Source organism: Micromys minutus (genome assembly GCF_963924665.1).
Source record: "Micromys minutus genome assembly, chromosome: 15".
NCBI lineage: Eukaryota > Metazoa > Chordata > Mammalia > Rodentia > Muridae > Micromys > Micromys minutus.
The window spans coordinates 21,690,273-21,710,459 of NC_137984.1; the positions used below are offsets into that span (position 1 = coordinate 21,690,273).

Genomic DNA, 20,187 nt, shown 5'->3' on the forward strand with positions numbered 1-20,187 from the left:
AAAGGTCACACAGCCCAGACAACTAGCTTGAAGAAAGTGTAGCTACTCCAGATGTTTTTGTAGGTGTGTAAACATTATCAATTCATTTTCTGATGTGCAAATTTTACTCACTTAAAGAAAGACAATAACCAAAGCAATTTTTCTCAAGTTGGATAAGAAAGAATCCTCTCCTTTTTCCAAATGTACTGCACGGTAGCAATAGTGGACTTTTAAAAACACCACGCTGTATGCCACAGGACAAACAGATAACGGATGCTCTTTGTCCCTAGGTCCTGTCATCTGGGCAGAAGTGGGGGACACCATTAAAGTCACCTTTCATAACAAAGGACAATATCCTCTGAGCATTCAGCCAATGGGGGTAAGATTCACCGTGGAAAACGAGGGAACATTCTATGGCCCAGCTGGCCGCTCCCCAAGGCAAGGTGAGTGGGGAATTCAGTCCCGGGAAAGCTGAAGGGAGCATAACACACACTGCCCGTATAACTTTAGGAATAGCACAAGCAGAAAGTAAAACGCTTTCCTAGTCTTTCCAATCAGTTTGCAGAATTTTGTTATATCTTAACTGGATAACTACGGACAATCCTAATTAATTAATTAATTAACTTAGTTAAGCTGTATCAATTATACATTTCTGAAATACTATTAGGTGAGTTGTTTTTTAAGGTCCTGCAATATGAAGGTTAGAGGCTCATTTTAGGACATTTAAACTATAATCAATCTATAACCAAAACTATTAGTAATCCATAATATCTTATAAATATATGTATGTATATTTAACCCTTCTGCTTTCATCTGTGTATATATAACATACTTTAAATATACCATATAAATACACTGGCATTGCAGTTTTGTGGTTTGCTCTCTTACCATTATAACCATTTATTAATATGACTTCAGTGATACAGACTATCCAACAATGAAAATGTATTCAAATATTTTTGTTGAGGCTTATCAATGAAAACTCCCAATTTTGCTACCAATTGCAACATGACTATAGGCTGGTTATTGAAGCTTTGTTTTCTTTTACTGTTAAAACGTTACTTTTATTTTAGCACACCCGAGTTAAGTGTGGGACAATGAAACAAACACAACAGAATATATACAGCATGGAAAGGAGGCAGGCTTTAAAACCGTGCTATAGAGAAGACTGTGAGGACCCCAGATTTAACGGAAGCTTCGGATACTGATTAATGCATATGCAAATCCAGTATTTGCCAAAGATTTGGCAAAGATTTCTTTTCATTTCCAGTCTTTTAAAGTAGACAGATTTACTTACACTATAGCTGATTTTTAAAGCACTCAAAATTTAGTACAAAACATGGAGTTTAATCCAGCAAAGTGATAAAGGTGCCCGCAACAAAACCGACCACCCAAGGTAATGGTAGACCGCAAGGCTGGAATCCTCATAGGTGAACACTTAGATAATTTGCAAAGGATCACGGATTAAGTTCCTTTCAGTTCCAGTAGTACTTTCTGTTCAGTTTGGTCTACGGAAAGTGAACTGATGACCCACTACCGCCAGGCACTGTTGCACCTCACACAGGACAGGGGTAATGGAATCTACCGTCAACATTAGTTCTGCTTGAGAGAAAATACTCATACTGCCTATCTGAACACAAAGAGGGAAGTCAGTCCTAGGCAGACATTTGGGGCTTCTTGAGTTTATCGCGCCAGTCCGTCAGGCATGACAGGGTAGCATAAGGGGGAATTCTATTCTAATGGGGACCAAGGAACTTAGAAGTGTCTTATTAAACCCAACCTATTCTGTGGCACAGTAGTCACATTCAAAAGCACATGTGACCTCTCTCTTGTGACCATTCTTATATCTTCATTCTCAAGCAGCCTCCCATGTGGCTCCCAAGGAAACCTTTATGTATGAATGGACTGTCCCCAAAGAAATGGGACCCGGTTATAAAGATCCTGTGTGCCTATCTAAGATGTATTATTCTGGTGTCGACCCCACTAAAGATATATTTACTGGGCTTATTGGACCAATGAAAATATGCAAGAAAGACAGCTTACTTGCAGATGGGAGACAGGTAAGCCCACACAGGGAGAAGGAAAAGGACACTTAAAGTGTTTTAAATTATGCTGTAAGAATAATTCTAGGCTTTAAGGCACCAAAGATCTTTGTATTATTTTAAATTTTTCTCCAATATACGATTACTATTATGGTTGGCCATAGTGATGGACGCCTGAAATGCCAACGCTATGGTATGGTAAGGCAGGAGGGTCAAAAGTGTGAAACCATTCTGCTCTTCATTGTAAGATCATACAGTTTCAAAAAGTATTATGCATTTATTTTCTCATAGAAATATCTCAAATGGATCAGAAATTGAATCATATATGGGACGCATAATTGTTTTTGTGATAAAATTAGCAACAAAAACCAGCCACTTGATTTACCACCACAACCCCATCAATTTTTTTTAAATCTATAAAGTAAGTGTTTTATGATCTATCTCTGGAGATAAGGAATCCTGTCACGTGATCCGTATACCTGTGGTCCCAGCATTTGGGAAATCAAAGAAGAAAAATAAAGAGCTTGAGAATATTCCCAGCTACCTACAGTGTGAGGCAGTTCTGGGCTACATGAGGCCCTATTTCAAACAAACAAAACAAGTACAATTATACAGACAAGGTCTTCTGAACTGGACCTGGAGACACGTGCTCTGCAGCCCTAGTGCTTGAGACAAAAGCACCACATTTGGCCAGGAACGGTGGCACTAACCTTTGATCTCAGCACTCAGGCACAGAGGCAGGTGGATCTCTGTGACTTTGAAGCCAGTCTGATCTATAGATCCAAGTTGCAGGACAGACAAGGCTAGACAGAGAAACTTGTAAACCTGTCTCAAAAAACCAAAAATGAAAGGCGACCACGTTTAAGACTAGTAGTTAGAGCTTTCCCATGAAGATGAAAATAAGTATCTGTTCACCCCAAACAGGCTATCGGTAGCCCAAAGAAATGATCCTACCCAAGTCTAGCTCAATGAACTAGTGACTTCACTGGGGTTACTTACAGGAGCTTGGGTAACTTAAATGTATCTAAACCATCAAGAAACTCAGACTAGACAACCCTCATCGCTGATGCAGTTTTGTGAGGGATCTAACTGTCAACTCTGCACAGTACTTAGCCATTCTCACTTTGACAACTATGTTCCACTTGAATGAATCATAAGAGAAACACAAACAAGGCTTCAGGGTTCTCTTCCCCGAGAGCTCATTTGCTTTGATTCCATGGAATTACTGCCTTCAGAATGACTGGACAATTTTCTAAACTAGGTAGTGTTTGTACTTTCTTCTTTATTCTGTTTTAATCTGCCTGAAGGTTGTATGGATCCATCTTCTAGCTCCTTGGCATGCCACTTCCTCAATACAGATGATCTCTGTGGCCTATAGGAACGCTTGCTGGTTTCATGAACATGGAGGGCATGTTTCCTGATTTCTAGCACACAGATATTCCCACATTAGTTTTGTCTGTTTTTTTTTTTTTTTTAATCACTGCAACAAAATAGCCAAGACAAGTAACTTAAAGGATGGGGATCTATTTTGGCTCTTGGTTTTATAGGGTTCAGTCATAGTCAGCTAGTTTCATTCCATCTGGGCTGTAGCGAACCAGACATGCGCATGTTAGAAGAAAGCTCTTCTTCATGATGGAAACATATTGATTGCTCATAGATAGTCAAGGAGTATACAAGAGAAAGGGAGAAAGTGGGGAGGAGCGAGAGAGATGAGATGGGAGGGAGAGGAGATGGGAGAGAGAGAGATAGAGGGACAGATTCTGCCATATTCAAAGGTACAATCCAAGTGACCTTGTCCCTTTAACCGAACTTAATCTAAAGTCTCCATTACCACCCAATAGCCATCAGCTAGAAACCAATCTTTTAACAGATGACTTTTGAGACATTTCAATTCTAAACCGCAACACATGTGTTTGAATAACTTATTTTAGTGGTTCAATTTATATTGGCAATATGGGCATGAAGGAAAAAGGTTACCTCAACAGACACAAGCAAAAATTTGGGTGGCCGAATGGAATATATCATTGGCCAAGTTTGAAAGGGAAACTGAAACTTCTGTTCACTCCTCTAGAAATGGCTTATACACAGAGTATTGTATGCAGAGTTCTTTTGCTTTACTTGTCCTATGTTCGTCTCATTGCTGTTTTGGTTTGCAGAAAGGGATAGACAAGGAGTTCTACTTGCTTGCCACAGTGTTTGATGAGAATGAGAGCTTACTCTTGGATGATAATATCCAGATGTTCACAACTGCACCTGATCATGTGGATAAGGAAGATGAAGACTTTCAGGAGTCTAATAAGATGCACTGTGAGTCCTGTATCTCTTTCACCTGCCCAGGCTACTTCAGTGCTATATAGATAATGGCATCAGTAAAACCCCAGTGAACAGCAATTTTCATTACTCTGCATCCATTATATACAACAAATACTTAGAAGTGTTCTGAAGGCAATATCTTTGGTCATAAAAAGCAAACGAGCAAAAAAAACAATATCACTTCAGAAGAGCCAAGTATAGCAGACATGCCAATTTGATGAAGGTGTCATCAATCCATTCATTCATTTATCTACTTATTGAGTTTCTTGAGACAGACTTTCTTTTCCTGGAACTGGCTCTGTAGAGCGGGATGGCCTCGAACTCAGGGATATCCAATGTGTCTTTTAAAAACTATGTGTTTATTTAGAGGAGAGTGGAGATGGGAAGGAAGAACAGAACAGAGAGAGTACTAGTAGGTGGCATGTCATCGGAGGACAACAGTTTTCTCTTTCCAGCATTTGGGTTTCGGGGTTTACTTGAGGCTAGTGGGTTTACCATCAAGTGCCTTCATCAACTGAGCTATTTTGTTGGCCCCGAACGTGTCTTTAAAGTGTGGTCCCTAGATCAACAGCCTGTTTTACCTAAAAGCTCGCGAGAACTGGAAATATTTGGACCCACTTTTGAGCTGCTGAATTATAAACATTGGAGAAAGTCCCAGGAATGTGTACTTAACAAATCCTTTACCCGGTTCTGACGGCATACGCAATATGAGAATAGGTCAGCTGCTTTTCTCACTCGTAGCCCAGTAAGGACAGGCTTCTCTTACTTTTCAATGACCCAAAAAGAAGAGCTCTGTGCCATCCTGAGTTTTATACTTGAGTGCTCACCAGAAACAACTTACAACTTTTAAAATTATTAAAACCCAAGGGAGCCTCCAAGCCATTTTGCTTAAATGAAAATGATCATCCGATACATTATGTTTTAGCTAATTTAAACAGTATTGTAGTTGGTAGAAGTAAAAATTATAAAGTTGCAATACAGATTAATTTTTAAGCTGCAATAATTTTAGTCACACTACCCACAATCCTTAAAATATTACTTTAAATTCTACAATATCATCTTTTGGAATCAGCAGAGTGAGAAACTTCCCTACACATGATTTTCCCTGATTTTTTTCTGATGAGTCAGGGACTTTTTGCATGTGAAACAACAAACATACTGCCAAGGTGTGACACTCAGGGTAAGCTGGTGTTATCCTGACACACAAGCTCACAAACACGGCCCGGGGTGGTGGGACACACAAGTGCATGCTGTGTGAACTCAGATCTCCTCCCTGTGTCCAGGCTGCTCTGGGGATAGCAGAGGCATTTCTGACCGACACACAACATGAAGGCTTAAATGTGGCCTTACATGAGGAAGTCCCGAAGGACTTTTTATTTCACAGGATATGCTATCTTTAAACCTTTTTCTCTTCCTCCTCCAACCTCTGCAGCCATGAATGGATACATGTATGGCAATCAGCCTGGCCTCAATATGTGTCTAGGAGAATCTACTGTGTGGTATTTGTTCAGCGCTGGAAATGAGGCGGATGTGCATGGGATTTACTTCTCCGGAAATACGTACCTGTCCAAAGAGGAAAGAAGAGACACTGCAAACCTATTCCCACATAAAAGTGTCACCCTTCTCATGGAGCCTGACATGGAAGGTACATTTCTCTTATTGCTCACTGCCTTAATTACTATTGCTGTGATGGACAACCAAGACCAGGGACACTTGGGGAGAAAAGAGTTTATTTGACTCTAGCTTCTGTATCACTGTTCATCACTGAAGGAAGTTGGGAGAGAACGGACCTCAAGCAGGACAGGAGCTGATGCAGGGGAGTGAAGGGATATTGCTTACTGGTTTGCTCCTCGTGGCTTGTTTGGCCTGCTGTCTTATAGAGCCCAGAACCAGCAGCCCAGGGACGGAACCACTTACAAGGTGGTAGGCCCTCTCCCATCCATTATTAAGAAAATACCCTACAGCTCTATCTTATAGAGGCATTTTCTCAGTTGAGTATCTCTTCTTTCAAATATTAGCTCATGTCACATTGAAATAAAATTTACCAAGACAGTAAATATAGTTTTGGTTGAAAACTCTATAGAAAAGCATACGGTGTGATAAACTTTAAAAGCCTCCCAAGTAGACATTCTCTTAGGAGGGTTACTGGGCCTCTGTTGTTGGAGCAGACATCAGGTGGACCTAATTCTGACACATGGGTGGAGTAGGATGATATAAGGAGAGAAAAAGAGAGGAAAGGGAGAGAGAGGGAAAGAGAGGAAGGAGGCAGGAACAGAGAAAGGGAGGGAAGGAGGGAGAGGGAAGGAAAGAGAAAGTGGAGAGAGAGGGAGAGAGGGAGGGAAGAAAGGAGAGGGAAGGAGGGAAGGAGAGAGAGGGAGGGAGAGAAGGAGAGAGGAAGGGAGAGAGAGAGAGAGAGAGATAGAGAGATCCTTGTTTCAAACAGCAGAATCTCCGACTCCAAGATGGGCCCTTTTCAGTTAAGGTCCCTTTAAAGATAACTGGCTTAAAGATAACTTTTAAAGATAAGCAGGCAAAAATGACTCCTACCTGTGCTCTGCACATAAGCTTTCATATTGCCTCTACAGTTTTGATGTGAGGTTAGCCTGCTGGATGATTACAATTGGGTGCTCTTTACCAGAACTGTAGACAAGCACATTTAGACACATCTGTGGGCCTGGCTCTCAATGATTTAAGTCAACTTAAAACAAGGAGGCAAGGATGTTAATCAGATCGTGAGAATATAATAACCTGTTTCTGGCCTCACTTGATTCACTGTGTGCTACGGGATCAGGTAACTGTAATCCCATGAATAAAAGGAAGGAGAAGGGGTGATGGGTAAAAGTGAGCATGAGCTATATGCCCTCATCTGTGAAGTTCTGGGCTGGGAGACCAACAGATGTCCTGAGACAGATACACCCTTTGCTGGTTCTTAGAACAGTGAAAAACAAACAAACAAACAAACGAACAAACTTCTTCGTTTGGTGAAGGGTGAGCAGTGGGTGGTGTGAGGATCAGGGGTGTGGAAAGCCTAATGGCCTGAGGTAATAATTCACTCTAAGTTTGGGAAATAAAAATACTGAGGAAAAACGTGACAAGTTTCCCTCTTTTGCCACTCCAGGGTCTTTTGATGTTGAGTGTCTTACAACAGATCACTACACAGGTGGCATGAAGCAAAAATACACTGTGGGCCAATGCAAGCGGCAGTTTGAAGATGTCACTGTCTACCTGGGAGAAAGGACCTACTATATTGCAGCGGTGGAGGTGGAATGGGATTATGCACCAAGCAGGGACTGGGAAAAGGAGCTGCATCATTTGCAAGAGCAAAAGTAACTTTCCAGTCTCAGATTCCTGATGTGCTCAGCTATAATTTTCTGTCTCCCTTTACTTAGGGTTTGCCAACCCTCAGAACAAAGCAACAGCTGCATTAGACCACAGCAGCGATCACTTCCTGGGAACCTATGGCCATTCATTTCCACTTCTCTTGCCATCCTAAGATACCTTCTGTGACCTACTCCGACTGACTCTGCGGCCCCACTGCCTTGCTGGTGGACTGTCACTCACCTTCCAACTCACCCAGTGTGGCTTCTTTCATCCTCCTGATTTCATTGCTAGTTTAATAATCGGCCATGCCGTAGCCTTAAATCCGCTATGAGCTTCTTAACTCCTCAGCAGTTCTTTCCACTAAGATCCTAAAGAAAACTACATCCAAGGCCATTCATGACGCAAACACTGTTTAAAAAAATGTATCAGAAAGAATAAATCCAAGTAAAAAATGGCCTCGGGAATGTTAGAAACATTCATCTCGGCATCATGTGGTATCACCTGATGCTCCAAGTGGCCCTCTTTTTATTTTCCCAGGCATGCCTCCTCTGTCATGTCACCTTCATCATGTGACCTCATGTGAACATGATCTGAGGAACTAGTCTGAGCAGTGGGACAGGTAGTCCCAGGGTGCCTAGTACCCTGGCTGACAGTGGCTAGCTTGATACTGTGAATTCGGTGCTAAGTGTGGTCTGAGATATAGACAGGGCTAAAAGGTTGTTTTGGGGATTTGAATAGAGTGGTTAAAAGGAACCATTATTTAACTAAAACTTAAAGAAAATGTGCCATTTCAGTTCCCATTGACTGAAAAGATTGCACTGGTTCTTGACTGACCATAGACTCATAGCATTTTAGAGTGGGAAACCATGAGACGATCTGACCTGGGCCTCTCTTTAGGGGCATAAGAACTAAGGCTCCTTTCTCCAGATAGCAAGGATCAAGACATCACTTAACGAGGCAAGAGTCAGGACCAGGACTGAAGCAGCGCCCTGGGCAGGTCTCTCTCTCACATCTCACTGTTTTAAAGCTTTCTTTTCTCACTGGGATGGAAAATAGCTTTTAAGGAGCATAATTATTCACAAGAATCTTTACTCAAAACTTATTTTCTCTTCTTCCGTGGAAACAAATACTAACCTGTATCGGGTTCTCCTTTTCTAGCGTTTCAAATGCATTTTTGGATAAGGAAGAATTTTTTATAGGATCAAAGTATAAGAAGGTTGTGTATCGAGAGTTCACTGACAGCACCTTCAGAGAACAGGTGAAGAGAAAAGCTGAGGACAAGCACTTGAGCATCCTTGGTAAGGTGGCGGCCCCATCTTGGTAGCCTTGTGTTAGTGGCAGGAGCTGCCTGCCTGTGGCATCATGGGCAGAGGCTGCATTTTTCTACTTCATATGCCAAAGCTATTCAAACCAAAACAGAACAACAAAAAAAAAATCATCCAATTAAAACAGAGAAAAGTTTGTGTTTGCTGAGGAAGACAGAGGATATCACTTATTTCTGTCAGGAATAGTGCATCATTCCACAGACCGATAAAATTATTTGTGCTTGGTGCCTACAGTTTTGGTGAAGTTTCCAGGAAATACTTCTGAATAAATACCTGAACCAAATTCTTTTTTATTCTACCAACCCCCACCAAAAGAAATGTCTCTTTTGCTTGAAAAATTAAGATGTAATCAGTTACAAGAAAAAGTATATATATGGGGGTGAGAAAATGTGTTTCCTTACAGAGAACCAAGAGAAAGTTACCTTCAGGTTTTCGGGAACCACATTAAGGCAAATGTGCAACCTGAAATCCACGAGGTGCCACACCCTTGAGCCTTTCCGTGGTCCCATGGCATCAGAATTTCCTTCCTGAGATCCTCTAGATGAGTGATTCTCAACCTTCCTAATGCTGTGACCCTTTGTGGTGACCACCAAACATACAATCATTTTCTTTGCTACTTCATAACTGTAATTTTGCTACTGTTATGAATCATAATGTAAAATATCTTTGTTTTCTGATGGTCTCACGGAACCTCCGTGAAAGGGTCATTTGACACCCCAGGTTGAAAAACACTGCCCTAGTGCTAATGGGTGGCAGAAGTATGCAGGAAAAGCTACAGTTAGCTGGGGAGCAGAAGCTGAAGGACCGCCTTCAGTCCTAACTCCAGGCTCATGGGGGGGGGGGTTTCAGTCCTAACTCCAGGCTCATGGGGGGGGGGGGTTCAGTCCTAACTCCAGGCTCATGGGGGGGGCAGAAGGGCAAATACTGAGTCCTGAGAGGAAGCTGTGCAAAGTAGCTCCTGGCCTGCCATCAGCTCTCCCTGTTAGACCTAGACCCTCGGGGGTTTTTAGGCTACACCTCTGCATAAGAGATACATTATGCTCTTTATATTTAGAGAAGCCATCTCTAGTGTTCTTATATGTATCTTCTGGGGCTAGAAATAAATCATGAACTGTAACAGAACCACAGGCAAAAAAGAAAAGAACAAGTTGAAAAGTTACCCGATTTTTGCCTTTATCACTGACAGAAATTCCAATCTACTAAGCTAACCTTCCATTTCGCTTTTACCAGGTCCCCTGATTCATGCAGATGTTGGAGACAAAGTTAAAGTCGTCTTTAAAAATATGGCAACAAGGCCATATTCAATACATGCCCATGGGGTGAAAACAGAGAGTCCTACAGTTGTCCCAACGTTACCAGGTACTGAGCGGAGGGGAATGTAGCGCACAGGTACCACTCCACAAAGGCTAGCTGTTGTAAAGGGCAGTCCTTCCAAATGAGCGTGCTGAGAGGGAATGCAAAGGAAGGTGAGCGCATACAAGGAACAGCTCTTTTGGCTCTTGGTTACACACACACACATACACACACACACACACACACACATTTTATACCAAAACTATTTGCCAAAGGGCTGTAAAACAAACATGAAGGTGCTGGAAACTGACAGAGATGGAAGACTAAATTAGAAAGATGCCCCCTTCACTCAACTAGACCATATTTGAGGTGGCATTCACTGCACCACGGGGTACCAGTCTCTCAGACAATGTCTGCAGTTGAGAACTTTAAAACCCGAGTTTAAACCCTGTCTCTGGCATGTCCCAGGAGCGCAGCAGATGTTTAGTTAAGATAAAAACTGAGGTATATGATACACACCAAAGTAAAACAACAAAATTATTTGATAGAAAAAGGTTTAAAAAAATGTATCAGCTCCCAAATATATCAAATAAAACGAGTGCTCCATAGAATTACTTTTACAACTTAAAGGAAGATAAATCAAAACTTCTCACTTGATCGGCTAAGGAAGATAAACATAGATAACACTGAGTTGTTAGCAAAGCTATGAAAGAGACTCATCAAGGTAACAATGGTATCTGTCAGGTAAGCCAAACAGTAGAGCCCGACATTGGAGGTGACACGTAATTGATGTAATTGATTCGGGAGGTGCAGCTCAGGTAACAGGGAGGAAGGGCCCTAGGGTCTATGATTAGGAATTTCGGGGTTTATACTACACACTCACCTAAGGATCCAAAGGATGAGTTATCTGATTAAGGATCTTAAGCAGCTTTCTGGACCATTCATGATGATTAAGTGACTGTAGGGGAGAAAGGGCAACATTAGGGGTCAATTAGGTAAATCCTGCACTAAACTCTGGGAAAAAATTACAATCAACAAGAATTCGAATAAATAAGATTTGGCATGGCCCTGAACCAGATGAAGGGCAAGAGGTTATGATCCTGCAATTCTACTTTAAAGTGACACCAAAGGGCCTGCTGGGACTTGGGCACTTGAGGTAAGGATGGAGGTGTTGAGGATGACTCTACAGCTTTAGGAACCCATCCCTGGGAACAGAGCAGGCTCAAAGGACAGATTGATAGAAATAAATGTGGCCAGCAGGAAATGGATGGGTCTTTCACATTATATGTTTAACATTTACATTTTCTGTTCTTAGTGAAATGCTCTGCTTGGGCAAGAAATGAGGAAATTGGGGCTAAAAGTGATAGTTTGAGGGAAGGGAAACACGCCTACACATCCCTTAAGACAAGACCTCAATGCTTGCTTGGTTCTTTTGTATAGGATTTCAGACCCCAGAGTGTTAACCAGATAGTGTTGTTTGCAGGAAATGGCAAGGTCTATGTAAACAAATCAGACAGAGGGGAGTCTGAACCTGTGTGTAGATATAGTGAAAGGCCTGTGGACGGAAGTTCTGTGGCAGAGTAGTTAAAGATGGATCCATGCAGTTTTTTCAAGTTATGACATTAAAATGACCACCCTATTTTTTTTTTTTTTTACTTCCCCTCCTTCTCCTAAGTCTTTTTGGTTCAGCAAGTGAATAAGAGCTGATTAATTCATAATATATATACAAGAACATAAAATGCCTAAGTGTGTCTTAGAAAGAGACTTCCAAACCATCGAAGTTGTTCAGTAGTTAAAGGTGCTTACTGCCAAGGCTGATTACTCAAGTTCCATCTCTAGAACCCATATGGTTGGGTTGGAACACAGAACTCTCATATACTTTCACATGTGGCACATGTGTGCTTGCATACATATACACTCACTATTAAAAAGCTAAGTTACTGGAAGAATTTTGAGTACTATTATTTTTTAACAACCATCTTGACATCTTTACTTTCTGGATCACTAGTTATCAAGGCTTAATATATGCATATACATTATATGTGTATATATATTGTATGTGTATATAAATTGTATATGCATATAAAACACATTATGTGTGTTGGATACTAACTGAATGTAACCAGACATGTAACTCTTGGTTAATTTAGGTGAAACTCGTGTTTATATATGGCAAATTCCAGAAAGGTCGGGTGCTGGAAGAGAGGATTCACCTTGCATTCCATGGGCTTATTACTCAACCGTGGATCGAGTTAAGGTAAACTTGAAACCATCTCTTTTGTAAGATTCTCCAGATGGACAACTGAAAGCAGATACAGTTACCAGAGTTGTCCTGTGCTCCAATCTGTCAAAATCCCAGAAATATAAACTGTTCTCTAATCTAGTTCAGTTTACACTTTTGGTTTGTTTGCTTTTAAATATGAAGTTATAATTCTCTCATACCTATTGATTATTGATAGCACCTAATAAGAATTTAAAACCAATGTATTTCAGGCTTCTTTTGGTATGAAAACACTAAATGCAAAGAACTGAGATGTGTCACTTCAGAGTACTTTGCAAACCCAATAGCTAATCAGAGCTGTGGGTGTTGTTGACTAAAATGTTGTAAAAATAAAAACACCTAATGGCCACCTCAAGCACGCAGCTCTGCAGGACTCAATCTGGATCAGAATCCCTTCCCAGTTCCTGAACTGTCAATGCAGATGCCTGCTGGACATCTACACCAGAAATCCCCAGACATAGGTACCCTTCTAAAAGAGTCTTCCTCCACCTCCTTTACTTCCTGTTGCAACAAACAAACAAACAAACAAACAAAAAACCCAACAGCACATCTGCTACATATTTGCAAGAGAGAATAGGTCCAGCCCATGCTTCTTCTTTGGTAGCAGATGCCTCAGTTGGTCTTCTTGTGGGTTCCCAAATTGGGGGGGGGGGGTGCATCTGTTGCCTTCCTGTGGATCTTATTTCCCTTAACTGAGTCACTTTGTTTGGAATCAGTAGGAGAGGCCTAGTTAGTCCTGCAATAGCTTCACATGCTAGGGCAGGGTGATTCCAAAGTGGGCTTCCCCTTTCTCAGAGGAAAAGGGGAGGAGGGATGGGGGGGAGGTTGAATGAGGGAAGGATGGGGGTAGGGGAGCTGCGATTGGGATGTAAAGCAAATATATTAAACAAACAAACAGCAGCACAAGTTCACCGAGCAGGAGCTTGGAACCACTTTTCTCACCCAATTTGACCCTACAATCGCTCAGCCCGCTCCAGCCCTGTCAGTTCTTGTGTTCCAAACGCTGCTTCCCAGGCTACACACTTTCCCCCCTAAGTCTACCTTCATGTGACTAATCTGACTAGACTAAAATGTGGATTTGCTGTCATCATGTCTCAGAAACTACTTATGACACGACTTGAATTTCATTAGTACAATACAGCTCAAGGATGATCCGAGACAAAGTCGGCCATCACTGACGCCTGGCCACACACAGCAAATGCTGTTTTAGAGTTAACTGTGGTCGTTCACAGTTCACTTCACAGTATTCATTAGCACTGTTTCTCCATGACAATGGACAACTTCCTGGGCTTCCACACATTGCCTCTCTTCCTATGAGCTCCTGTAGCGAAAGGTGGTTCCTTTAGCCGTGGATATGAAATAACTGGCATAATACTTGGCTCACAGTGATGAGTTCATGAGTTTATGAAATAAACAACCGACACTGTTCACTTGGGTAGCTCACTAGTTAGGCTAGTCCTTGGCCTCTGCACGTATCTAAGTTCCACATCAGCCACATAACCTACTCTTCATCACTGTTTCAGCTCAACCACATTAAGTATGAAGATGCTAAAGCTTCCCCTTGGGCAAGGTACCCTACTAAAGTCAGTCCCTCCAAAAGGGCTGGGATTGCGGGTAAGGTCCCAGCTCTCTGAAATCCTGACCATCACTTCTAGGATAACTGTAGTTTCTGCTTGTTTTCAGGATCTCTATAGTGGGCTAATCGGCCCATTGATTGTTTGTCGGAAATCTTATGTCAAAGTATTCAATCCTAAAAAGAAAATGGAGTTTTCCCTTTTGTTTCTAGTATTTGATGAGAATGAGTCTTGGTACTTAGATGATAACATCAAAACATACTCTGATCACCCTGAGAAAGTAAACAAAGACAACGAGGAATTCATAGAAAGCAATAAAATGCATGGTATGAGACACTATTCTAAGCCATTTTCCTTTTTTACCCTTTTCTTCTTTCAAAGGAAATCATGTTGTAGGGCTGTTTTATTTTAAAATATTATAACATTAAATTCTGTTCAAAAACCAAAATGTTTAAAATCTTTACTCATTTTTCTCCCAATTTCAAATCCTCACTCCTTTTTAAATAAATCCACAATTAGGATTAAGATTCTTCATATAAGTAACTTGAAAAGTATCAATGATACTTTTGAACTTGAAAGCACTGTTTTCCCCATCTATAGTGAAGTAAGCTCTGTCATGTTAACCTAGTAATATTTTCTATTACTGTTACGGGTTAAACCATTCTGAAACATATCACATTTCCCTCAGCTATTAATGGGAAAATGTTCGGAAACCTACAAGGCCTCACGATGCATGTGGGAGATGAGGTCAACTGGTATGTGATGGGAATGGGCAATGAGATAGACCTGCACACTGTACACTTCCACGGCCACAGCTTCCAGTACAAGGTAAGAGACGCCCACAGCATTCTCTCCTGCTCTGCTTAATACAATTAAGCCAAGAATGCGTTTCCTGAGAGATACCTGTGAAAGACACTGGCCTAGCTTGCAGGGAGGGCACTGCAGTCCCCACTGACACACCCGCCCCTCACACTTGGCTCTCCTTACCCTTGCAGGTTTCTCTGTCTTTTGTTCTGTACACATATTCTGAATGGAAAGGCTAACAGAGAAGGCAGAAGTGTTCAATTCTCATAACGGTGAGGAAGCAGAGATGAGAACAAGGCTTCACTATAGCTCTGCCCATTCCAAGTTCTCTCTTACATTGTATGAGGTGAACTGTACCATGTATACATCTTAAACTGTATCATTTAGGTTTCAAGCTGACATCCCCAGAACACAGTTCTACCCAACCGACACCTTGGGAAACCAACCGTCCTCTTGAAGACACATTTTTGTCCCTGTTTTTAAATTAATGTAGAATTTTCACAAGCTACCAAACAAAAACAAACAAAAAACCACAGGCATATTGAAAAATGTCCATTTTATAATCTGTACTGTTTTCTATACATATATCACTATGAGCTTTCAGTATTATTGCCACAGAAATATGCCAGCAACATGTTTGAGAATATGTCTGTGTGATTTAGATTGTCGATCCTCTTTTGCTTCCTTTACATGTTCTTTGCCTTACAGTTTGATAAACAAGGTAAGTCTATAAACCAAGCACCATGGAAAGTTGATGTGGGACCACAGTGTGCTTGCAAGCCCGAACTGTGGCAGTCACTGGGCACAGTCCTGGCTAATAAATGCATCCCTCCACATTTTCCTTCATGCCTCAGAGTTCTGAGGGTTTAGGTGAGGACTACAAATTTCTGAACATAAAATATGGAGGGATTCATTTTTCTTTTTTAAAAAAATGTTTTTTTTTAATATTTTGACCCAGCGAATTAAAGATTATTAAATAAACTCTCATATTTGTCATTTTTCTAATAAAGCACAGGGGAATGCACAGTTCTGATGTCTTTGACCTTTTTCCTGGAACATACCAAACCCTAGAAATGTTTCCCCAAACACCTGGAACCTGGCTACTGCATTGCCACGTGACCGACCATGTTCATGCTGGGATGGTGACTACCTACACTGTTTTACCAAATCAAGGTGAATATCCAGGTAGTGTCTCTAGATAGACATTATGAATGCTTTGCCTAAATACATCTCCCAGTATAAGGCACTTGTGAATTGGCTGTCCTGGTGCCTTCCTTCTCTCCCTGCAAATAGGAAGGTTTTACTGATAGGCCAGCGGAAGGTATCACTGACTGGCTGACAGCTAGAATGGTATTGAGGCTAAGTGCACAAAGGACACAAACTTGACAATATCATCACAACAAAGCTGGTTTAAGAAAACAATCACATTAGTAGTTGTTTTGTTTTTTTTTTTAAACAAAAGAGCAAGCATGACTTACAAATGAACATTTAGGATTTTACTTCTTTCTTAAGAGGAAACATTAACTTTTTTTCAGCAGCTCCCGCCTAAGAGAAACACCAGTCAACCAAGTGTGATTTCAGTCACCACCCAGAACAGTTCTTTTCGAGATGGCAGAGAAGAGCTGTTCTGTTCACAAAGGATCTGAAAAAAACTAAAGTTACAAATATTTACTCTTCAGATCGGACATGTATAAGTACACACAGACACACAGATACACACCCGTGTGTACATACACAGAGCACAGGAAAATGCATCTTTTTTGTGGATACAAACCACCAACAAAAATATACAGAGTGACATCCCAGCGCTGTACTTTACAGGCTTTAGGTCTTCTGAGCTGAAAATTACTGGAATTAGAAATGGCAAATCTAACTGGAGAAAGTTACATGTAGAATATGCTTCTTCCTTAAAAATAAAATAGGCATGTGTGTGCGTGTTTGTGTGTGTGTGTGCGTGTGTCTGTGTGTGTGTGTGTGTGTGTGTGTGTGTGTGAATATGCTGAGGTCCTAGGGACAGAGTCCATGTTTTTGTCAATGTTAGGAAAGACTATTACTAGTGAACTGCACCCTCAGTCCAAGTATTACAAATCTAAAAGTCACTCAAGATTATACTTATTATAAATAAAGATGTCACCTTTGCTCTTACACCAATATCTCTCTGAAAACAAAACAAAACAAACAAACAAAAAACAAACTACTTTCATTAGAGCAGTTACTGGTAATACAAAACTACCCAAGACTCAAAAAAGCAAATGAACTGCTGGGTTTAATACCAATAACTTGACCCAAAGTAAAAAGTCAACAAGACTAAGAAAGAAAATGGGAAACAGTCTCTAAATTAGTGATTTTCAACCTGTGTGTTGCATGCCCTTTGGCGGTCCAAGGATCCTTTCACAGGGTTTGCATCGGAAAACAGATATGTCCATTATGATTAATAATAGTACCAAAATTAAAGTTATGAAGTAACAAAAATTAATTTATGGTTGGAGGTCATACCAGGAAGAATTGTATTAACAGCTTGCAGCATTACAAGGCTGAGAACCTTGTTCTAAATAAACAAGCTTGCAGGGCTAGTGAGATGCTCAGCAGTTAAGAGCACTGGCTGCTTTTCCAGAAGATCAAGGTTCAATTCCCAGCACCTAAATGCTCACAACCCTCTGTGATTCCAGTTGTGTACTGTAACTCCAGTTTAGGGAATCTAATGCCCTCTTCTGGTCTCTGGATACAAGTCACACAACTGCGTACAGATACACATACATATAAGTAATATACCCATATCAAAGAAAGAAAGGGCAGAAGGGAAAGAGAGGGAGGAAAATCGAGGAAGCAGAGGGCAGAAGGGAAAGAGAGGGAGGAAAATCGAGGAAGCAGAGGAAGAGAGAAGGAAGAGGGGAGGAGGAAGAATGAGAGAGGAAGGAGCTTGCTTGCATCATAAACCATGCAAAAAGTAATGGAGAGGAAGGTGCACTTGAGAATCTATGTATGCAAATGTTTAGCACCCAGGAGATACTGCCACAGGGTGGTCCTGCACATAAAAATGCTAAAACCTTCCATAACAAACCTGGGGGAAAGGGAGAGGTAGGTAATGGCTGTTTAAGAAGAAGAGTGCTTTTAAAACAGTAGAGGGAACTACAGAGCAAATAACCAATATGAAAAAAGAACATGGAAAATATTCAAAAGAAATCTGACTTTGACAAGAAAAGATATATGACTGAAAGAGTACCAGACGACAGGTCTGAACTACCCATAGAAAAGTCTAAATCTTTAAATATGTTAGATAAAGCTCAACATCTCAAAAAATCACTGCCTTTCATTAACAAAACCATACAGAAATAAAATGATACCTGTTAACATTATACATCAGGTGACAACTGTCTCTTGAAGAAAAAAAGATTAGTTAAAAATAGTGGCTAATCTACCATTGTCGATTGGATGTTTCTTTTTCCCTATCAGAAGAAACACATAAATACCTCCTTTGAGCATAAAGCGTAAAGAGCACTTTTATTGAACTTTAACTTGTCAGATAACCTTTATGATACAAACTGAAGTGGGAAAGCTGGCTTAATTGTCAATTTCTCAAATTCAGACAGCACATACCTGCAGTTCTAGCTAAACAGATCTATTACAATACTCCGGTGAATATCTAAAACTACTCATTTGACGAGGTAGAGTTTTTGAAATAGTTTTTAGACATATTTTAAGGCTCATAGAAAAGGGTACAGGAGAAAGAATTCTCAAACCTTCCTTCTGTTCTTGTAAAGTTACCTTTGCCTTCTTGTTCTCTCTCCATCCCCCGTCCTGTCCTCCTTTGTATCGCACTTGAATATATCTCTGTGCAAATATGTCTATCTGTATTTCACAAATACCTTCTTCTGTGTAGCCACCATCACTGCCAAGACCTGCTTTTAAAATGATTAGAAGCTAGAGCTGTTTTTCCGATCTCAGCAACCATCCCACCATACTCAAGGAAAACCCCAGCTCATACACAGATCCTGAGGGACAGCATCTCAATTTTGCCTTTGTTTTAAATTCAATCTTATGTGCACGGATCTTTTGCCTGCAAGCATGCCTGAGCACCAAGTATGTACCTGGTGCTCATGCGGTCCTAAAAAGGCACCAAATCCTCTGGAAGTGGAGTTACAGATAGTTGTGAGCCAGCATGTGGGTGCTGGGAACCAAACCCAGGTCTAATCCCCTCAGGGACATTTTGTAAAACAGAACAATTGTCACCATGGGAGGCTCAGGCTGACACAGACCCTGGATGTGCTCATCCGTATCACGGCTGAACTCTGAGCTTTGGGGAATGTGGTGTCTGCCAAGATCCTCTACAGTGCATTTATTACTTTTCACCTTTATGACTGGGATCTTTTGCAAAGAAGAAAATACATTTTCTTTCACTAAAGCAGCAGTAAAATGGGAGATTTTAAAATATATATTAAAAATGAATGGATTAAGAATTAATCAAAGTAACTAATATTTTCAAAAAAACAGAATACATGTATAGCACCCATGTGCAGACTTTTTAACCTTATAAAATATACTATTTTAAGTAATCATCTTACAACTTCTTTTTCTATATAGACTAAGTATGGCTGAAAGAAATAAATTGGTGCTAAGTGGAAAAGGAGAGCAATGAGTCATTTCAAACCTTTCCAAAAAAAAAAAAAAAAAAAAAAAAAAAAAAAAAAAAAATCAAAGCCACACAACTGTTCATCTGTGAGGGGACTGGTAATACGAAGGATGGACAGATCAACAGACTGTATCATGAGGCGTATTTGCTCCTTGGGTAATAAAATCGCTTTACACAGTCCACTTACACCTGCACTGAAAGGACTCTGCAAAGTGGCACCAAATAAAGAAAACCATGTGATCAGACGCTGTCCTTGGATGTTCTCACGGGATCACTATAAAGTTTACTAAACCGTCTCCCACTCTTCTCATCAAGTCTAACAAACCATGGGGCGAGGGGGTACAGAACAGAAGGAGAGATGAAGACACCGAGATGCACTTTGTGAAAATCTGAAAAATAGTCAAAGGACGCTGTCTGAAAATAGAGAAAGTCAGAATCCAATATGTTACATTTTGAAGAAATAAAATGCAGATAATAAATGAATTTAAAAATGCTAATAAGAGAACTTGAAATTGGGGTTCCATGAAACACTGTTGAATAGACATACTGCAGACCTTTACTGGGTTCACGGGCTCTGGCAATGTGCTGGGGGACACTATAGGGTCTGCAACAGCAGTTTACTAAC

At 40.7% G+C, this 20,187-nt stretch overlaps 1 protein-coding gene across 3 annotated transcripts in view; it reads left to right on the forward strand.

The window, feature by feature from the left end:
• Positions 1–20,187, forward strand: part of CP (ceruloplasmin) — a 45,205-nt gene that overhangs the window by 17,350 nt on the left and 7,668 nt on the right. Inside the window, exons 8-19 of one of the 3 annotated variants that reach the window (XM_080929405.1) lie at positions 270–422; positions 1,840–2,039; positions 4,178–4,328; positions 5,767–5,979; positions 7,453–7,660; positions 8,814–8,953; positions 10,211–10,339; positions 12,424–12,530; positions 14,238–14,454; positions 14,817–14,956; positions 15,943–16,105; positions 19,514–19,629. In XM_080929405.1, coding sequence (XP_080785531.1) covers positions 270–422; positions 1,840–2,039; positions 4,178–4,328; positions 5,767–5,979; positions 7,453–7,660; positions 8,814–8,953; positions 10,211–10,339; positions 12,424–12,530; positions 14,238–14,454; positions 14,817–14,956; positions 15,943–16,105; positions 19,514–19,518 — 1,826 coding nt within the window. In that variant the 3' untranslated portion in view covers positions 19,519–19,629. Of the gene's footprint in view, positions 1–269; positions 423–1,839; positions 2,040–4,177; positions 4,329–5,766; positions 5,980–7,452; positions 7,661–8,813; positions 8,954–10,210; positions 10,340–12,423; positions 12,531–14,237; positions 14,455–14,816; positions 14,957–15,942; positions 16,106–19,513; positions 19,630–20,187 lie in introns of those variants that run through there. The other 2 variants (XM_080929403.1, XM_080929404.1) reach the window with 2 other exon arrangements.